Below are 19,961 nucleotides of genomic sequence, written 5' to 3' on the forward strand. Positions count from 1 at the left end.
GTATTTTTCCAAATATAAACCCTAGGTTAAATTATTGCTAGAATAAGCTAAATTAAGCTACCGGGATCTCAAAAACGTAAAGAACATTAAAAACGGGGCTTGGGATCACTTACTATGGAGCTTGGAAGCTTGAAAACCCTAACTATGGCTTCCCCCCTTGCTGATTTCGTTCATATGAAGAAGATGAGCATAATTTGTCATCTTTTTCCTTTTAATTCATTTTAATTACTAGATTACCAAATTGCCCCTAACTTAAAAATTTTCTATTTCACTTATCTCATGTCCATTTTGTCTACCAAGTTACCAATGGTATAATTACCATATAAGGACCTCCAATTTAAAGTTTCATAACAATTGGACACCTCTCACATGTAGAACTCAACTTTTGCACTTTTACAATTTAGTCCTTTTGACTAAATTGAGTGCCCAAACGTCGAAATTTTCGAACGAAATTTTCACGAAATCATTTTGTGAAATTGTAGACCATAAAAATATAAGAAAAATAAAATTTTTCTCATCGGATTTGTGGTCCCGAAACCACTGTTCCGATAACCTCAAATTTGAGCCATTACACACCATCCCCCATTTCCCAGTGACGATGGTCGTTCACTTGTCATTCGTGACGATGACTTTTACTACAATAACTGACCATCTCGGTTGCTCAGTTTCGATGGTTTTTTAAACTATCATCTTGTTTTACCCGATTTCGATGACATTGTCGCCTACTTCGTGCAGTACTAACTTTCGATGTGAACTTAAATTGTCACTTCCTTCTATGGAACTCATCCGTCCTCTATACCCATTTTCATGTAATCATGCACATAAACTCAGCATACCATGCTATTTATCAACAATCAATGCTATGCTTATCAAGCACGTCTATTATTTCATACTATCATTTAATGACATGTACTTATGCATTCATTCATATCAATTTCACATATACAATTTCGTCATGCAAACTAAAAACTTGTATCGATATATATTAACATTAGGTTGTTAATATGCTAGTTCGGCTAACACATACATAACAGGTTTGTATATAGGGTTCACATCTAGGGTTCATATATAGGGTTCGCACATATCAACTGCAATTCGCATATCAATTTATAATAGAGTTTGCATTTTTGTCTGTTTATGTAAGGGCCTGCATAATAATTCCTATAGGGTTTGCATAATAGATTACCCTAATCTTTAATATTTTAATTAATTAATCATACACAATGGTGTAAGTTAGATCCCACACCTTATTGAAGATGCAAAAAAAAAAGGCCCTTAATTTTGGATGAAGAAATCGAAAATCACTAGAAGGAGAGGGATGCAATTGAAAGCCTTGAAATATTTGGTTGAGTAATGTGGTTCGACAATGAAGAAGAAAAAGAAGAGAGAATTTTGAGAGTTCTTCTTGAAAAATTCTCCAAATAATAATTCTAGGTTTTGAAAAGATTGGTTATTTATCAAACTTCTTTCCTAATTGAAATAGAATTAGGAATTAGTTTGGAATTAAGTTTGATTTAAAATAAGGACAAAATTTTAAAAAATAGATTTCGATCTAGGCTTGATTTGAAATTTCGGTACTTTATGGGGATAAAATAAGAAAATAAAAATATATTGGTTAAATGTGTACAAGAGGTTTTAAACTTGGGATCAAAGTAAATGTTAAGTCTTAACCATTGAACCAACAAACTCATTCTTTACTTGAGCTTTTAAGAAATTATTTTTAAAGGTTTTGGCCAAACATCAAGGGAAATTAAAAAAAAAAATCAACAAAGGGGTGTAATCAAAGGGAGTTCAAACCTAGAACCTTTAGCTTGCCTAATGCTTAGGTATTAAGCCTAGTGGCCTATTTTTATTAATTTATTATCAAAAATAAATTTTAAGGTATTCGAAGCTCGCTTATCGTATTCTTATTATTCTTTAAAATCTAAATTTTATCTCCGCTTTTTCTAGCCCTAATTTTAGAATGTACATCAAATAAGTAATAAAATATGTTTAATCTATTCAAAACTCGATATGAATTATTTATATAAATAAAATTTAATAGTCGAATTATTATAATATTAATCATACAAAAAATATTGAAACGAATTTTATGATTCCGTTCGAAAATATAATATCAAAATAATTCAAGTGAAGTCATTTTAACACAAAGTTTTTACTTTTGGATCCTTTGAAATGATTTTAATTTTATTTTGATTCATAAAATAAAGTTTAAGTTGTGAGATTTAGTCATTGTACTTTAATTTGGTTATTTTTAGTTTATATAGTTTCGAATTTAAAATTCCAATGTGAAGGTAATTGTTAAATTCATTTAGTTAAGTTTTGTTATTTCCAAAATTTTATGCAACAAATATATTACCACATGCAAGGACAGATACAAAAATTGGAAAATTGTAATTATAGCCCTTATAAAAGATCAAATTATAAATTAATGTAGGAGAAAAATATGTTTTGGCTCACAAAAATTATAAATAGATTTAAAATATTTTCATTTGCATTGAGATTGAAAATTTCAGAAATCAAAATGTATAAAGACTAAGAATAGTCAAATTAGAGAACATACTGAATCTACAATTTTACGCATGGTACAAAATTTATACCAAAATTTAACTAAACCGATTTAATTACTACTATTTGGATAAAGATTGAAATTTTAAAGTTTGAAAATGATAAGAACTGAAATTACCCAAATTAAAATACAGAGATTAAATTCATAACTCGTATAGGACATAAATTAATATCACAATTTAACTTGAAATAAAATGCATGAAGAAAAACACCATTGTTAATGAATTCGTATGTTGGCCTGATGATTAAGGGTATTCAGCATATAAGTTTAGGGTACAAAACTTTACGCATGGTACAAAAGTACTTATACCAAAACTCGAACAATTTCAGTAATAGGGTATTTAGCGTTTCAAATATAACCTGAATCCAAGTTGTGCTAATCACATTAATTGTTCGAGTTTTACCCTATTACTGTGATTCATGAAAAACATTGATAATTAATAGAAAGGTGGTGGAACCTATGAAGTGCATGGAGAAAAACACCTCATCCATACAGTATTGCTAGCAGTTGGCAGATATAGTACCTTATTAATTTTTAGCATTAATTTATACTATAACTTATTTAATGCACCGTTCTTAAAATCTTTCATATGAAATAATATAATATATATTTTTATACTATTATTTTAACTCGAATACCCTCTTGATGTAGGTAGAGGTGTATATAGGTTGAGTCAAGTCAGACTTATGTAATATATCTAGATCAATTTTTTAAGTCTGGATTTGGCTCAGCCTGAAAAAGGTTTTGTTTTTTGTCCAATCCTGACCCAATTTAATAAAAGTAAACTAGGATCTGTCCCGATCCTTACATATTTGATTTTTTAGATTAATTTTTATTTAAACATAATTTTAAAAAAATATATAATACATTAAATGTACTAAAAAGCGTTAAAATGAAAGTTTTCTAACACATTAAAAAGTATTTATATTAAAAAACACTATCATAAATATAATAAATATTTTATTATATTAAATATGATTTTTAAAATTGTATATTTTGGGTTGGGTTATTTAGCTGAGTAATTTTTTTTTTTTTAGGTTTTGGGCAATAGGTCTAATTGTTATTAGGTCAATGATATAATATAAATATATAATTAATATAATATTTGTTATAACATAATATATTTGGGTCGGGCCGGGCTCAGGCAAAAAAAAATCTTGCCCGAGGCTCGACTCATAAAGAAAACAGACCCAAATCTATTTTTCGAATACCATATTTTGTTTAAATCTCCTCATTTTTCAGACGGGTCTAGGCGAGTGACTTAGTCCATAAGTAGGTCTAGATTTAAATTCTGTCAAACTTGTACCTTAGCTTTATAAATTCTGAAAAAAGAACATTTTAATCCTTATAATCAATATTTTAAAATACAATATTTATGTTTGGTCCCTCAATTTTTTTTAATTTGACTTTCTCTTGTATTTAGTTTCCATTCATCTTCTTCGGCTATGGTAGGTAATTTATAATTTAGTTTTTCTTTTAATGAAATTTAAACATCAGTATTTTAATCAAAATAGTTAACGGTTTAACTACATATAGACTGTTTTTTTACCTTGACTATTTGAATTAACTAAAGATAATATAAAAACATAGGGATTAAATTATATAAATTAAAGTATACAAACAAAATCTAATATTTAAGCAGAATAAAAGGACCAAAACACAATTTACGCAAAAAAAAAAATTATCCAAGTAGCCATCCTATCTTTAGTGCTGATATTGAAAGAGCTAAGAACTGTTGCTTTCTCTGAAAATAAATAGTATTGTTGGCACAGGTTACATGCAGATACAGTTTCACATTGAAAACAATAGATTTAATAGACTGATAATATTAGACACGATATGATATAAAAATAATAATTAAAATATGAAACAAAAGATAAAAACACGAAATCGTGATTCACATTTTTTAAATTTTTATTTAATATGAATTATTTAAGTATTATAAATTATATAAATGTGTAACACATTAAACACGATATAAAAGACTACTAAAAAATAATGGTTTAAGAGTGCAAAAAATTCTCAAACTTTTTCAAAAAAAGCAATTAAGCCCCGCTTTTTTTTGCACTCAATTGAGCACTTGAACTTTCAAAATGCATCAAAAAGGCCCTCAATCCTTTTCAAAACAAGCAATTAAGCCATTTTTTTTGCACTCAATTGGGTACTTGAACTTTCAAAATACATCAAAAAGACCCTCAAACTTTACAAAAATAAAAAATTAAGCCCCTGCTTTTATTAAAAATTATAAAAAATTATAAAAAATAAAAATCAATAAAAGCTATAAATATTATTAAATTTTAATAAAATCATTTATTAAAATTAAAAATATAAAAATCGTAAAAATTGTAAAAATTATAAAATATATAGAAATATAAAATTTTATTAAGTCGTTAGAAAATTATACAAAATGTAAAGAAATATAAATTTTGTAAAAGAATTTATAAAATTATCGAAACAAAAGAAGCATTTTATATTTTCTATAACTTTTATTTATTTTATTTTTATCAATTTTTGCCACGTGTCACATTGTGTTGCGACACATGATGACTTTAATTAAAAATTTTACAATTTTTTACGATTTTATAAAAATTCTAATTTTTATTAAAATTTAATAATTTTTCTAAAATTTATTATTTATTATTTTATAATTTTTATAATTTTTTCTAATTTTTAATAAGAGCAATGGCTTAATTACTTTTTCGAAAAATTTTGAGGGTCTTTTTGATGCATTTTGAAAGTTCAAGTACCCAATTGAGTGAAAAACAAAAGCAGGGGCTTAATTGCTTTTTTAAAAAAGTTTAAAGGCTTTTTACACCCTTAAGCCAAAAATAATCAATAACTCTTATGTAGTATATTTTTAAAAACTAATTTTTGTATAGAATTTTTTTAAGGCATATTCACTATTTTAAATATAAAAATATTTATTTTATATCATAATATTTAAAATTAATTAAATATAGTTTTTCAACCTATAAAAAATGGTATCTAAACGGCTAAATTAGCTGAATATACCAGAAAAAAGTTAATTGGCTAAATAGGTTGTTTATGGAGAGAAAGTGTATGTGAAAGTGTGTCCATCTGAGTGCGCTTTTTGTATAGTCACTCAACTAAACGCACTTTTTTTGTAATTATAAAAAAAAATGCATTCAACTAAGCGCGCTTTCTCTGACATGTCAGCAGGAAAACTCATACAGTTAGGGGCGCTTTCATATACTCTCTCAAAAAATAATTTATTTTCCTAAATTTTAAAAATTTCAACCTATTTTACTTTTTTTTCCGACACATTTAGCTAATTTAGCCAATTTAAACACTATTGATTCAAATTAATTTTTTATTTCTAGATTTTTTCTCAGTCCTAATATCAATTATATATAGTTATTATATGCAGGGAAAAAGATTTTTTCTCCCTTTTTTTCTGGATATTATTCAAAAAAAAAAAGCTGCATGAATGTCAGAGCAGAACATGGGATTGCAATTTTGGGCGGCAAAGATTGGGCATACTTCAGTGTTAGGGTTTGGTAAAGATTGGGCATATTTCATTGTTAGGGTTTGGTAAAGATTGGGCATATTTCAGGGTTAGGGTTTGATATACGTATGAAAAATCTCATAATTATATATGTTTAATCCTCATAAATAATTAACACAATTATTGATATATTTCGGGGTTAGACAGTAAAGATTAGGCATATTTCAATGTCAGGGTTTGATAAAAATTAGGCATATTTCAGTGTTAGGGTTTGATATATTGAATAAATATAATTATTTATGCATCCAATATATAAATATAAAATGATGATATATCTATATCCGTGTTAATAGTTTGTGAAGATTGGATCAGACTAAAATTTTCAGATATAAAATTACACAAAATTAAAATTTATGTATAAAATTACATGTAAAAATTTATCCATTATTTTTAATTTTATAAATATCTAACACATTAAAAATATTATAATAGGAACACACTATTAAATATATTTTTGGGTCTGTTCAGTGCTCAGAGCATTATATGGTTGAGGGATTGGGGACTACTTAGTATTGAATTTATTTTCTTTGAAAAGTATGGACCAAATAGGAAATTTATTTAATTTTGGAATTCAAACCTTAAATTTAAATAAAATACGATCTTGGTTACATGATTATTTTACTGCCCATTATGGTTTTCAGAAAAAAATTTAAAAAAAAATTTAGGAAAATCTAACACAAGCAAAATTAAATGAAATTTAGGACCACCCACAACTTGAATTTCTAAAAATTAATAAGAATAAAATGACAATTATTTGGCCAAAACCCACCTTATTATGTGATAGCAATTAAGACTCTTTTCTTATTTTTTTGAAATACAGGGCAAAGCTCGAACAACCAACGTAATTAGCGCGATTCAAACCCAGGCCACACCTAGGGCGGTGAACACCCTTAACCATCATGCCATCATATGAGGTTCTTTAATTTTTTTTAAAGTGATGACGTGATACAATCTCGTAATATCACAACATTAAATCTTGATGAAATCTAAGTTAAGAGTTCAAAATAAATCTAGTTGTCAGGTTCAGATATCAAAGTGAACATAATTACTAAGTTTAGGGACTTAAAATTATATTAACCCTTGAATAAATAACTTATCATATTAAGATTGCTATTAAAAAAACACAAAAGAAAAGAGTTGTTGAAGCCCATCCCCACGTTTATATATTCTTGTGGGTAAATTGCTGTATAGTACATGGCTGTTGATTATAAATTATGGGTGAAATTTAGGTGGTAGTATATGGTATCATACTCTCATAAATTCATTGTATTTATACAATTGTATTGCATACGTATATATAAAGATAAAAGTATTATGAAAGCCCTTGTACTAAGGGTCTGTTTGATTGACGGAATTGATTTTCCGGAAAATCATTTTCAACTTTTCCAGCGTTTGATTGGCGGAAAACATTTTCCATTTGGAAAATGAACTCCAAAACAAGGGGAAATGGGTTACATTTTAGGGAAAATGTCTTACCCTTTCAATTTTCGTAAGACATTTTCCGTGCTCTCCTCTCTATCGCCTCATTTATTCCTTCCTTCATTTCCGGTAGAAAACTGCTTCTATTTATCGATTTTCCAGTAACTTGTTTTTTTAATTATTCAATACTTGTTTTTTTAACACAATTACAAATAATTTATTTGATATTAGTTTTTTTCAATTTATAACGATTGATATTGTAGCTTAATAATTGAGTATTATTATAAATAAATCATTGCAATATATGTAAAAATAATTTAAAATATAAAAATTTATTAATATATATTAATATATGTAAAACAACTTTTCCGAAAAATATTTTCAAAAAATCTGCAAGCGTAGAAAATATTTTACATGATTCAATCAAACACCGAAAATATTTTCCAAGAAATCATTTTACGAGAAAAGTAAAACATTTTCCAGAAATCATTTTACGGAAAATATTTTACTGGCAATCAAACAGACCCTAAGAGTATGATTGTATAATCAAAACTCTCTATACTAAAAAAAAAGTTAATTAATCCATTCATGTTAGATCAAATAGCAAATTGGTCCTTTCTGTTAAAAATTTCATCAATTTGAACTATTAAAAACTGATGCGACTAACGAAATAACCAAACAGTGATAGGCATACCTCATGCTGACGTATAGTGAGCAGTATTTAACAATAGAAATGGATGAAACTTTTAATAGAATGACTAGTTTGCTCTTTGATCTAACCTATAGGAACTAATTTACCTATTTTTGAATGAATGGGGCAAAATGCAATCTGATACTTAATACAGAAACCTCTGCAACACTTTAAAATATATATGAAAAGTAAACTTTATTTTAGAGAGATGAAGCCGAGCAGTAATGGAACTTAGCCCCTCGGTTAAATGGCATAATTTTCCATTACCTTTAGTATAAGCAATTCAATTTAATCATTCTTTAGCTTTTGCTAAATAGGAAAATTGCATTTTTGCCTTGTTCAAAAAATTAATTATTCAATTTAAACTATTTTAACACCAAAATTTAATTAATTTTTTTAATTTATCTCGATTCCAATAGAAACATAATTCTCGGCTTCGTCCATTTTCATATATATATATATATATATATATATGGAATGGTTTCAAAACATTAAGGACCTAATTATTAGTAAAAAGAAATTGACCATTCAATTATTTGACTTTTCTTTTTGATCACCGACTATTAAATTACTAACGAAAAGATAAGTTCACAGCTTTTAAAATTAGTATAATAGCAACTCCAATCCTTAATGTTTATACATTATGTCAAATTAATATTGATTATAAAAAATTAACCCTCAACATTTACACATTCTCTAATTTAGTCTTTTTTGTAGCTTTTCTTTGTGACATTGAGGGTTAATTTTAAAATAATGAGAAAAATGAAAAATATTATCTTGGACTTTTGGGTGTTTCAATTTTTTTTTTGTATAATTTCGATCAAATTTAGCCGATAAACGTGTTCTTTTTAAAGCTTTTTAGGTGAAACAGTTACAAAGAAAAGCAAAGCTACAAAAAGAATTGCACAATATGTAAATGTTGAGCATTAATTTTTTTTTAGAATCAAGACTAAATTGACACAACATATTTGTTATAATAGACGTGAATAATGACAATAGAACGATCGCAAAGCAATAAGAAAAGGAAAAATAAAACACACAAATTTTACGTGGAAACCTTTTTGGGGAAAAAACCACAGGCAAAGGAGAAGAAATTCAATAATGTTGAAAAACAAATGATACAAGAAGAATTTTTACTACATCTATTTAAAGGTTGAAAACCTATTCTAATCAATGTCAAATAGAATAAGTGTAGTTCTATACGGATTTTGCTAATGTATTTATTTCTTCAACAAGCGACGGGATTCATGTCACGCAAACTCTAACAATATTAATGTTAAGGGTTAAAGTTGCTATCATACCAAATCTAAAAGCTAACACGTCATCTTAGCCATTTAATGATTGGTGACCAAAAACGACAAAATCGAATAGTTGAAAAACCATTTTTTAACTTTTCATAATTGAATGACAAGAAATAAATTTAGCAATAATTTGGTGACTACAACTGTAATTTACCCAAACATTAATTATATTTATTTCCGAACACTCAAAGACCCAAAAACAAAAGTAACCACACATGTTGACTTGAAACATTAATTTGTAGTACATGTAATAGAGTTAGGTGAACAATATCCTGGTTTTTGGTTGAGTAAATACCAACAACTGAACTATCAAATCCTTGAAATGTACAACTATAATAATAATAATAATAATAATAATAATAATAATAAGTTTCAATAAATAAATGAAAAAAAGTTTAATCATTTAATCCATTCACCTAATTTTCCTTCCAAACTAAGAAATTGTTTTATAAAATTAGGAAGTTTTTGGTAGTGATATTTGAATTTCAACTTTTTGAAAAAGCTAAAATATAATAATTTTGTTCGACCATTAAAAAATAGGGTTAAAATTTAATATATTGACTATCAGTGTACAAACGTAAAAGTTTACAATTTCTCCAATAATTAAACTATATAAACTTTCCATTTTCAGATAAGTCACAATTGAAATATAAATTTTGAGGGACCAAAGTATTATGGGATGTGTCTCGCATTTATCGGACACGTTGTAGGCACCTTAGACGAGCAATCAAAGAAGAGCCAAAACAAGCCCGACATCAGGATGAGGAGCGTCGGCTCGTCAGGACGACGTGATGGATGACATCGTGACGAGACGAATGAGACGTTGCAACATCACGATATGTTCTCCTATTTGGCAACTGCATTTTAGACTTCAAGCAGGACTGTTTGGTTATTTTAGGGATATTTTAGTATGATTAGAACTCTAATCTTGGCCTATTTAAATGAGTCATTGTGTTCCTGTTTGGTTAAGCCAATCAAGATGTAGTTGTAGGCTTTTTCTTTGAGGGCAATAAGATGTAGTCGCATATGAGTTTTTGTGAGAATTTTATGATAATTATGGAGAGTATTTTATACCCCTTTTTGTGAGTACCTTATGAGATTTAGGGGTTTTTTTTTACCAATTTGCTCTTTGGGATATTGAGCTTTGTATTTGGATTTGGGTAATGTACAGGTTACACATTTAGGTTTGTTTGTTGGGGATTGACACGTATGAAAAAGGAAGTAGTAAAAGTAGAGAAGAACAAACATAAATATTTAACGTGGAAAACCCTCAAAGATGCAAAAATCACGGATAAATGAGGCTTCGACTTTTTATTTTAAAAATTAGGCCATTGTTGAACCCATAAACACCTCTAATCCCAATGAATTCTCATAATTTTCAAAGTATACAAATTCAAATATTACAACTAAACTCTAAATTAGATTTGTCCATGAATTGATTACTCTACTAAACCTAGGTCGAGTTGGGTCTTGATCTTGACCCGGAAATAATTTTAAATTATAATTATAATTATAAAATATAGTTTTTAATATTATATTTTGTTCCAAACCAATTTGAATTTAGACCAAATTTTTTTAAAAAAAATCCAACCCTTTGGGCATAATAATATTTGATTTTTCTTTTGAGATTTTGTTGACAATTGAAAATATTATCATCTTATTGGAAAAGAGACCAAAGCAAGTCAAATTAGACATACTTTTATGTTTGTCAAAGATGTAATTAAGTGGTCAGTAATCGAGCCTTGAGTTTGTCAAAGATGTAATAATTAAGTGGTCAGTAAACGAGCCTTGAGGAAGCTCAATCCTAGGTCAATTTCTTCTAATTTAGGTTATAATTTATAAATATTTAAACAAAAAATCATGCATGATTTTTTTGGTATAATAATAAATTTAATCCTCAACGTTTATATTTTATCAATTTGGTTCTTATTCTTTTTCAAAACTAAATTTAGCCATTAGCTTTTAAAAAGAATCAAATTATTTTTTCTAAACAGAATTGTTGGCTAAAATATCACTTTTTAAATGATATTGGCATGAGAACTTATGTGACAGTCTACATGTACTTGAGTTTATATGACATTATTTTTCTTATATATCATATCAACAAATAATTTAAAAATTATAAAAAATATTCAAATAAATAAATAAACTCAAAACTCAAAAAAATTATAAAAGGTTTATAAAATTCAAAAAATTAGCCTGAAATGCACGTGAATTGTTATACATACTATCATATTTAATCTTTTAACATTTAGATGGTATTTCCACTAAAAAATCAGTTAGACTCTTTTTCAAAAGATTGAGAGCCAAATATAACTAAAAAATAAAGGCTAAATTAACAACATATATAAATATTAAAGACTAAATTTAACATTTAAAAAAGTTTTATGGTGCGAAACAAACTTGAATCTAACCATTTTTTATGCCATCAATCTAAGAGCCAACATATCTAATTTTTGAAAGGTTGGTTTCAATATTTTCTAAAGGATTTGAGAAAAACATGTGGTTGGGCAAAAATTAATCTCGAGTGCTTAGGTTATAATTCACACTATGGTGTGTAGAAAGTTATAAATGACCACCTCTTAATTTAGGCATTGACACGTATACAACATAGGTCCCATCAGGATGAGATGAAGAGGTCTCTATGTACCATGCAAGGAAGGATCCAATATTAAGGAGCTCCATAACCTCGACAAAATATTGCCCTTGGCGAGGCCCTGGTGTTCGTCATTACTGTGCGATGAGATTGTAGCGATAAACTCTATAAGACTATACTATCATATATATTAAGTTAAAAAAATTAAATAAAAATGAAGATAAAATTATTAAACTAAAATGGATATCGATAAACTCGACCCGAATCCAATCCGATTCAGCTGTGGCTTACAAAGTTTAGTTTATCCTACATATTGGTGAAGACATATAATTTGCTTCCATTCCTTTGAATTTTTGAGTCAAAAAAATACGAGAGACGTAAATGAATAGTTTTATACAAAACCTCTTTTGAGAGCTGTCAACAACTAAAAATAGTGGAATCACCTAATCACTAGACCTGACATGATTGAGTTGGATTTATTATTATCAGAATTACTCGGGCGAAGTACGAAAATTGTTTCGGGGACGAGATAGCATCATAATTTTTTTAAGGGTGCCATTATATACTTTGTAATTACATAAATTTTGAAGAGATTAAATGGAAACTCGTACATGTTAATGTGGTCATATCCAATAGTAATGAAGATCTGTTCTGCCATCGTAAGAGGAGCTGGTTGGGATTGTTTAAGCAACTCACATAATCGTTGACCTCATGCCAATTGATTTTGAGTAGCTTTATCGAAATCAGAAGTAGATTGTGCAAAGGCTTCTAATTCGGGGAATTGGGCCAATTCCAATTTTGATTTACCAGCGACTTGTTTCATAGCTTTAATTTGAGCTACCGATCCTACTCTGGAGACGGAAATCCCCACATTAATAGCAAGTTTGAAGGTTTTTAGAATTGAATTGGTGATTAAATCAATCAAGTTATTGGTTCATTGATTTGACCGGTTCAATCAATTTATCTAATTCGATTAAATAAATCATTAAAAATAAAAAATATATATTAAAAATCTGATTCAATCGTAACAACCGCTCGGTTCAATCAATGTTTTACCTGATTCAACTGGTTTATACTAATTCCCAAGTTAATCAATTCAGTGTCATTCTCTCAACTAGTATCCCAACTGATTCTCAATCCACCCAACCAATCCAGTTTAGTTTATACAATCTTGATGAAAATAGATTAGTTTAAATTATTTTTTAAGTTATTTTTTGAACAAATCACCAAACTTGAGACTTAAAAAGACAGGATTCTATTAATATCAAAGCTCAAGTGTACAGAGGATTAATGGTTTCTATCAATAACATGAAAAAGAAAAGAAAAAAAAAACTCAACTCTTAACACTAACAAGTGAAATTCTACAGTTAGATGCACAAAGAAGATCAAAGAGAAAAAAAGATAATCTGATGGTTCAGTTTCAAGCATTAAACCTTCAAGCTAAGGGATATATTTATATCAGTGCAGTCCCCTATTCTAAGTTTTTAACACCATTAGTTAGTATTTGCATTATGAACCAGCAGGATCTTCGCTTGTTGGAGCTTGATTTACTTGATCGGAAGATTTGGTACCCGAGTTTACTTGATTCGATAGAATAGAATCCATTTGATCTATTATACTGGGGGACGGGTTTTCCTTCTTATCTGTTGTTGGCTCAACGGTATCCGTTTGGCAGGTTGCAGATGGGTTGGAGTCCATCAGGTCAATCTCTGGTTGAGATACGGTCAGTGGAGATCGGTCTCTTTGGTCTAAGTTGTTTTCGATACTTGCATATTCGGAGAGGAGATCCATGAACTCATTAAGTAATCGTTGGACTTTCCTATTCGATGCCATTGCTGGAAGAATGTCTTCTCTTAAAAGTTTGTGCTTTTTCATTCCCTGCAAAGATTTTAGAAAGGTTACGGGAAGTATCCCAAGGGTCCGGGAAAGGATATTTTATTGGAGTCATGTGATAAAAGGATGTACTGAAAATCAATGGATAGTATATATAAGAGGTCGGGATGAAAGACTTACGAGCACATATGCATCCCAAGTAGGGTTCTTGGAATCGGAAGCCATTCCGGTTGGTGGACCAAGAAAACTTTCGCAGACTTCTCGTAATCGAGACTCATCCGCTTCTCTATAAACACAAGAGCATGTATAATTTTTCAACAACTTATTTTTATGCTACCGTTACAATAACCAAAGAGAACGTTATTCTGCAGAAATACATAACGATGCACCTACTACAAGCTTTGCATAATGAGTTGTAACGAAAAGAGCATATAAGCCAATACCGAGGAAGGTACATGAGTTTTGCAGGGGGAAAAAAGCCAACCTTGCAAGGAAGCGTATGTAGGAAAGAAGGCTCTGGCGATATTCGTTTGGGGATTTCAGAGCCAAAGACGATGCCAATTGAGCTTCTAAATGAGCACGCGTTTGTACTCCATCATCGGTTACCCTGTTGCAACACAAAATCATGGGTGAAATTCTACGACCAAAATAGTTAAAAAGTTCTTTAATTAAAAACCGGGAATTATTCGGAATTATTTCTTAAGCAGTATAATAATTGAAATTCACGCCACCGAGATAAGTTGTCAAACATTGACTTGGTACCAAATCTGGTATTGCCTTAGGATCATAGGGAAAGAGGTCGTTAGCAACAAACCTGCTCCAGCCCGGTTTTCTGGCCAAATATTTCCTGACATCCACCTGCAGCGAGGCCAGCTCACCGGTCTGAGTTGAACCCAAATTCCAAGAACTAGCAAAATTTGATGCCGGGAAGCAGTCATCAGCGACCCTCAGCCAACACATTAGACTCGTGTCAAAGAGAAACGCGTGCCGAGTGGCCAAAACAACAAGAGGAAAACCAGATTTCGACAACTTCACCGATATAACTTTGATTGTGCCTGAAAAGAGTTATAAAAATGTAAGATGTTATGAGTTGTCGACCAAGTACCACTAAGTAACAAATCTACCAAGATCATATGAAGTGCATGTACCTTTTGTACACGAGTTATGGTCCAAAGTGATTAGAGATGCCAATGAATCACGGAGGAGACAAGTCCTATTCAGGAGATCCCATAAATACAAAGATCCTTTCCTCGTCACCAATAATAATTTCCAGCTCTCGTCACAATCTATAAAGGTTGCAGCAGATCCCATCATCATGGTCGGCAATGCACGTCTTCCACACTTCGTATAAACCTTCAAAAACATAAGCAAAAAAGACTTAAGGTACATTTGCCAAACAAATTACAAAATCTCATTGAAATGATTTGATAGATATTATATCATAGAAGCAGTAAAAGTACCATGAAGGCCTTTGTACTAAGAGTCGGATTCCATTTTATCCCCTCTACTCAAAAAACGAGCAAATTAATCATTGTACAGTAGATCAAAGAGCAAGCAAGTTCTTCAGTTAAAAATTTCATCTAATCCTACTGGTAAAAACTGGTCCTTATACGTCAGCCTAAAGTAAACATGTGACTTTCAGGTTATTTCGTTAGCCACACTAGTTTTTAACAGTACAAAATGATAGATTTTTAACAGAAATGAGCAGTTTGCTCTTTGATTCAACGTACAGGGACTAATTTGCCTATTTTTGAGTAGAAAGGGCAAAATGCAATCTGACTCCTAGTATAGGACCCTCCATGGTACTTTTACATCATAGAAGCACATGCAAGTGCCAATACAAAACTAGAATAACACACATCCTGGCAAAAATGAAACATAAATTCTGCCTGGTTAGGATAGAGAGTTTTTTCTTACCTGTAAACACCCGTCTTCACATCCGACAGCCCAAAAGTTTGCATTTCCGGCTAAGACCAAAACTTTTCCTGATATACGATCAGACCAAAGTGTTTGACCCCCTCTTGTGCAGATGATTTCTGTTTCTTTAGTCATACATGCATTTCCCGCACCAACAATGTCGGTCACAGCATGTTCCTTGGGACACGCTTCCAAGCAAACCGGAGTCAAATCATTCCCTTCTTTTTCGTCAAATACCCTAATCGAGAGAGATTTGGTAGAGCCAGTGGTGGAACTTGATGGTTTCAAGCTTCCAGACTGTTCTACATTGATACTATGGTCTTGGCCAGCAGAAACTTTTTCGATAACCAGACTTTCAGTAATAGTAGCCCGAGCAGTAACCCCTGAGCACTCCTTTAAGTCAAAATTTTTGCCAACGGTTCCCCTGATAGTAGCTTCTCTCAAACCACAATCAGCAGGAACTATGCCGTTATCATTTTTTCGGGGATCAGATGATGCAACAGGGAAATCTAATGCTTGAGACTGAGCACCGCCGCTAATATTCTCCTGCTGAGTAGGAACACCGACGGCTTCGGGAATGATTCTCTTTCTACCATCAGCACGTCTGTATTCTCTTTGTTTTACAGGGCTAGTAACCTGAGCAGCCGTCACCGGTTTATTTAATCCATCACTAGCGGAAAGCCCACTCTTCTTTCCATCATTGTTTGGTGGCTTGGAATTTTTGTTTGTTACCCCCAAGTCAAGAGACGATTTTACAGGTATCTGATTCTGCTGAACATCCAAAGCTACTTTCTTACTAGTGGTTTGCTTGGCTGAAGCAGCTTCGAGCAATAACTGTGCCGGGCTCTCCGCCAAATTTGCCTGTCGACCTCTTACATCACCATAACGACTTCTCTTTAACTCATCAAGTTCGGCATCACTTAACCTGTGGCCCAGTTCTTTCACTTCGAAATGGAAAGTAGCCACAGTTCCATCCAATGAACAAGCAAAGAGAGAATAGCCATCGGGGCTCCTGTTTATGGAAAGAGATCACTATTAACGGATAAAGATAAAATGACATACGGAGAAATATCTACCAACTTGCAGTTCAATGATAAAAAAAAATATATCTTCCACTAAAACGAAAATCTTTACCATGATAAATCCACAACACTTTGACCAAAGAAATGCTTGGCAACAAAGAGTGGGCGAGGACTTGCAGTTGTCCATACGGTTATAGTGCGGTCCTGACTCCCAATTGCAATTACATTATATGGCTGTGATTCTTTCCCGCCAATCTTAGCAGCTCCGTTCACCCAGCCAACAGGAGTGGCTTTCGCTTCCTGCGAATTGGCTGAATTTCTTTTGAACATTGAGTGATTAAACTTCACTACGATAACCGGTGCATTGTGGCCTAAGAAGTCAAACGTTGCAGCCCATTCCCCTCTCTCGAGAACAGGTGCGGAATGCCTTGGCTTTTGGTAACCATGAGTGGTAGTTATGAAATGACCACAAGGTGACCATCCAAGCCGCCTGAAAAACGTAGATCCCAGCTGAAAAGAACATTTTCAGTCAGAAAAGGAAACAGAATGTTTTAAGACAAAACAAAATTCTATCGATACAAAAAAACGTACTGATTTTGCCCAGTGGCCCTCTGTTCTATGAGCAAGGCTCCAGTCACTTGTTCGCCATATAATAACAGTCTTGTCATCAGATTGGCTCGCTATGAAGGACCCGATGGGATCCCAGGCAACTCCTTTAACCAGACTAGAATGACCCCTAAGCACAGCCGTGCAGATACCGTTACTCATATTCCATACATGGATAGTGTTGTCCAAACTCCCACTGGCCAACATCGAGTCATCAGGTGACCAATTAAGATCTACCTACTTCAAGCTCAAAATAAAAGAAATTTACCAGTTAGACAATATCCCGTGCTTATTAGACACTGCTACATTAAACTAAAGGACATGCAAAGACCGAATTTCAATGTAAAACAACATGCTTTCTCAAGAATGAAAAAAGTCGATCAATAGTAAAGGTACCATAGACCCTTGAACTAGGAGTCAGATTGCATTTTACCCCTTTTACTCAAGAAATTGAGCAAATTAGTCCCTATATATTGAATTAAAAAGCAAAATGGTACTTTCTATTAACAATTTCATCCATTTCTATTAAAGAGCAAACTGTTTTTAACAGTAGAAATGGATATTTTTAACAGGAGAACCAGTTTGCTCTCTGATCTACGTACAGGGACTAATTTGCTCATTTTTTGAGTAGATTAGGCAAAAATGCAATCCGACTCCTAATACAAGGGCTTTCATGGTACTTTTACCGTCAATCGACACGAACCACAGCACAATAATCTTGTCAATCTCTATATCCTATACAACCCAACACGGAAAACAATATCATTACCACATCTGCAGTGTGTCCCCTCAACGTCATCGCAACTTTCCAGTTCTCAACATCCGGGGGCTCCCCACTACCGAACTCGGTCGTCCCGGAACCAGGCTTTCTCTCATGAATTAGAATCGCTTGATCATCAGACCCCGACGCAACGAACCGACCATGCTTAGCCCACCTAACGCAGTTCACCGACCCGAAATGATCACGCAAAGTTGCAAGAAGCCTCAATGTAGATTCATCATCCTTTCCCAAATTCCTGCCAACAGATTCCATGTTCCATACCCTAACCTATATATACATATCAAATAGAATTACACATATCAAATTACATATCCTCTAACAGAAGATGCTATTCGTCAATCTATGGCCATATAACATTGTAAAATGCTATGCATAGGAAAAATTTGCAACTGTGGTCACTTACAGCAGTAAAAAACTAAACTAAAAGCCAAAAGAGAATATATATATACACACATCAAATTACAAATCAACTTACAAGAGCTGCTGTTCATGAACAAAATTAAATAATCTATGGACATATAACATTGTAAAATGCTATGCATAGGAAAAATTTGCAACTGTGGTTACTTACAGCAGTAACTAAACTAAAGCCAAAAGATATATATATATATATATATATAAAGATTTGAGTAGGGAAATTTTACCTTATGGTCACCTCCACCAGTAGCAAACCTAAGACCACCAGGTTGAATATCAATGGAGAAAATCTGCATTCCTTCATGCCTAACCCAACTTGGTTTCTCAGCAATCATTTTTTTTTACCCTCTTTCTTTTGCTACTTCACAGTACTCTTTTCAATTTCCACTATTTTTTTCACTATGGTTGGTGAAAACTAGAACAAATGGTAGTAAAGCTCATAGCATTTTCTTTTTCAAAAAAAAAACCCCACAACTCAAAATTAAAGCCTTAAAGTTCCTTAGTACCTAAAACACAATTCATATAAAGAAAACTCTAGAAAATAAAAAGGAAACTTTACCTTGTTTTATGAAAAAAAAAAAAAAGACCCAGATGGGAAAATGTTGAATTTTAGGGTTTTTGAAGTGCTTAGAAGTAAAGAAGAAGCAAAAGTTCGAAGTGTAGTGAAAAAAAACAGAGATTTAAAAAATATAAATAAAAGTTTTTTTACCAAAGCTTAATTTGCTAATTAAGGTAGGGTTTATTTTCTTTTTGTTAAGAAGAAAAGCCCTAATTTTCGATAACAAAAAAAAAAAAAACAAGTAGAGATCTTTAAAGGAAAAAAAGGGATAAAATTTGGTCCTTTAAAGGTCAAAATCTTTCTTACAAGATTTGTGAGAGAAAAGGGTTCTCTTAGATTTGGATTTTGGAGACTGAAAAACCAAAAGAGAGAGTTTTAAAAGATTTTATTTAATAAATTTTAAGTCAAAAACAATAAAGAATTAAATAGATTTTATTTATTTTATTTAATATACATTGTTTGTCTCAAAACAGAATATAAAAAGTTAGTTATGTTTACCTCTTACCTTTTTATAATTTAAAACTTTAAATCTTTAATATTTTTCTTTAGTTTCAAAATTATAATGCTAAATTGTACTAATAGTCACTCAACTATTAATAAATTTCATTTTGAGTCGTTTAACTATAAAAATTACAAAATAATCATTTAACTATTTAATATGTCTTTTTTTGTCACAGTTAACGATGACAATTTTAAAAGTGACATAACAACAACATTAACCATT

The 19,961-nt window shown here is 31.0% G+C and overlaps 1 protein-coding gene across 2 annotated transcripts; it reads right to left on the minus strand.

Moving 5' to 3' along the window:
- Positions 1–13,334: 13,334 nt before the first annotated feature.
- On the minus strand, positions 13,335–19,301 carry LOC105790011 (protein HIRA). Of its 2 annotated transcripts, XM_012617382.2 has the most exons (10): positions 18,906–19,301; positions 18,250–18,528; positions 17,466–17,717; positions 16,987–17,384; positions 15,853–16,864; positions 15,084–15,288; positions 14,750–14,990; positions 14,420–14,542; positions 14,116–14,221; positions 13,335–13,980 (listed from the first exon to the last, which is right to left on the minus strand). In XM_012617382.2, the coding sequence occupies exons 1-10, from the start codon at positions 19,011–19,013 to the stop codon at positions 13,612–13,614; spliced, it is 3,093 nt and encodes a 1,030-aa protein (XP_012472836.1). In that variant the 5' UTR covers positions 19,014–19,301; the 3' UTR covers positions 13,335–13,611. The 2 variants fall into 2 exon arrangements, with proteins under 2 accessions (XP_012472836.1, XP_012472837.1); XM_012617383.2 differs by lacking the exon at positions 18,906–19,301 and having other exon boundaries at positions 17,466–17,720; positions 18,250–18,393.
- Between the last annotated feature and the right edge of the window lie 660 nt (positions 19,302–19,961).

The sequence above is a fragment of the Gossypium raimondii genome, chromosome 8 (assembly GCF_025698545.1).
Source record: "Gossypium raimondii isolate GPD5lz chromosome 8, ASM2569854v1, whole genome shotgun sequence".
Taxonomy (NCBI): domain Eukaryota; kingdom Viridiplantae; phylum Streptophyta; class Magnoliopsida; order Malvales; family Malvaceae; genus Gossypium; species Gossypium raimondii.

Excerpts from the sequence above, each read along its gene's own strand:
- LOC105790011 (XM_012617382.2), bottom strand. The coding sequence starts at position 19,013 with ATGATTGCTGAGAAACCAAGTTGGGTTAGGCATGAAGGAATGCAGATT. Across the intron at positions 15,289-15,852 it reads GTGAAGACGGGTGTTTACAG|GTTTATACGAAGTGTGGAAG; the intron begins GTAAGAAAAAAC and ends ATGTTTTTGAAG. Across the intron at positions 14,222-14,419 it reads TACATACGCTTCCTTGCAAG|AGAAGCGGATGAGTCTCGAT; the intron begins GTTGGCTTTTTT and ends TTGTGTTTATAG.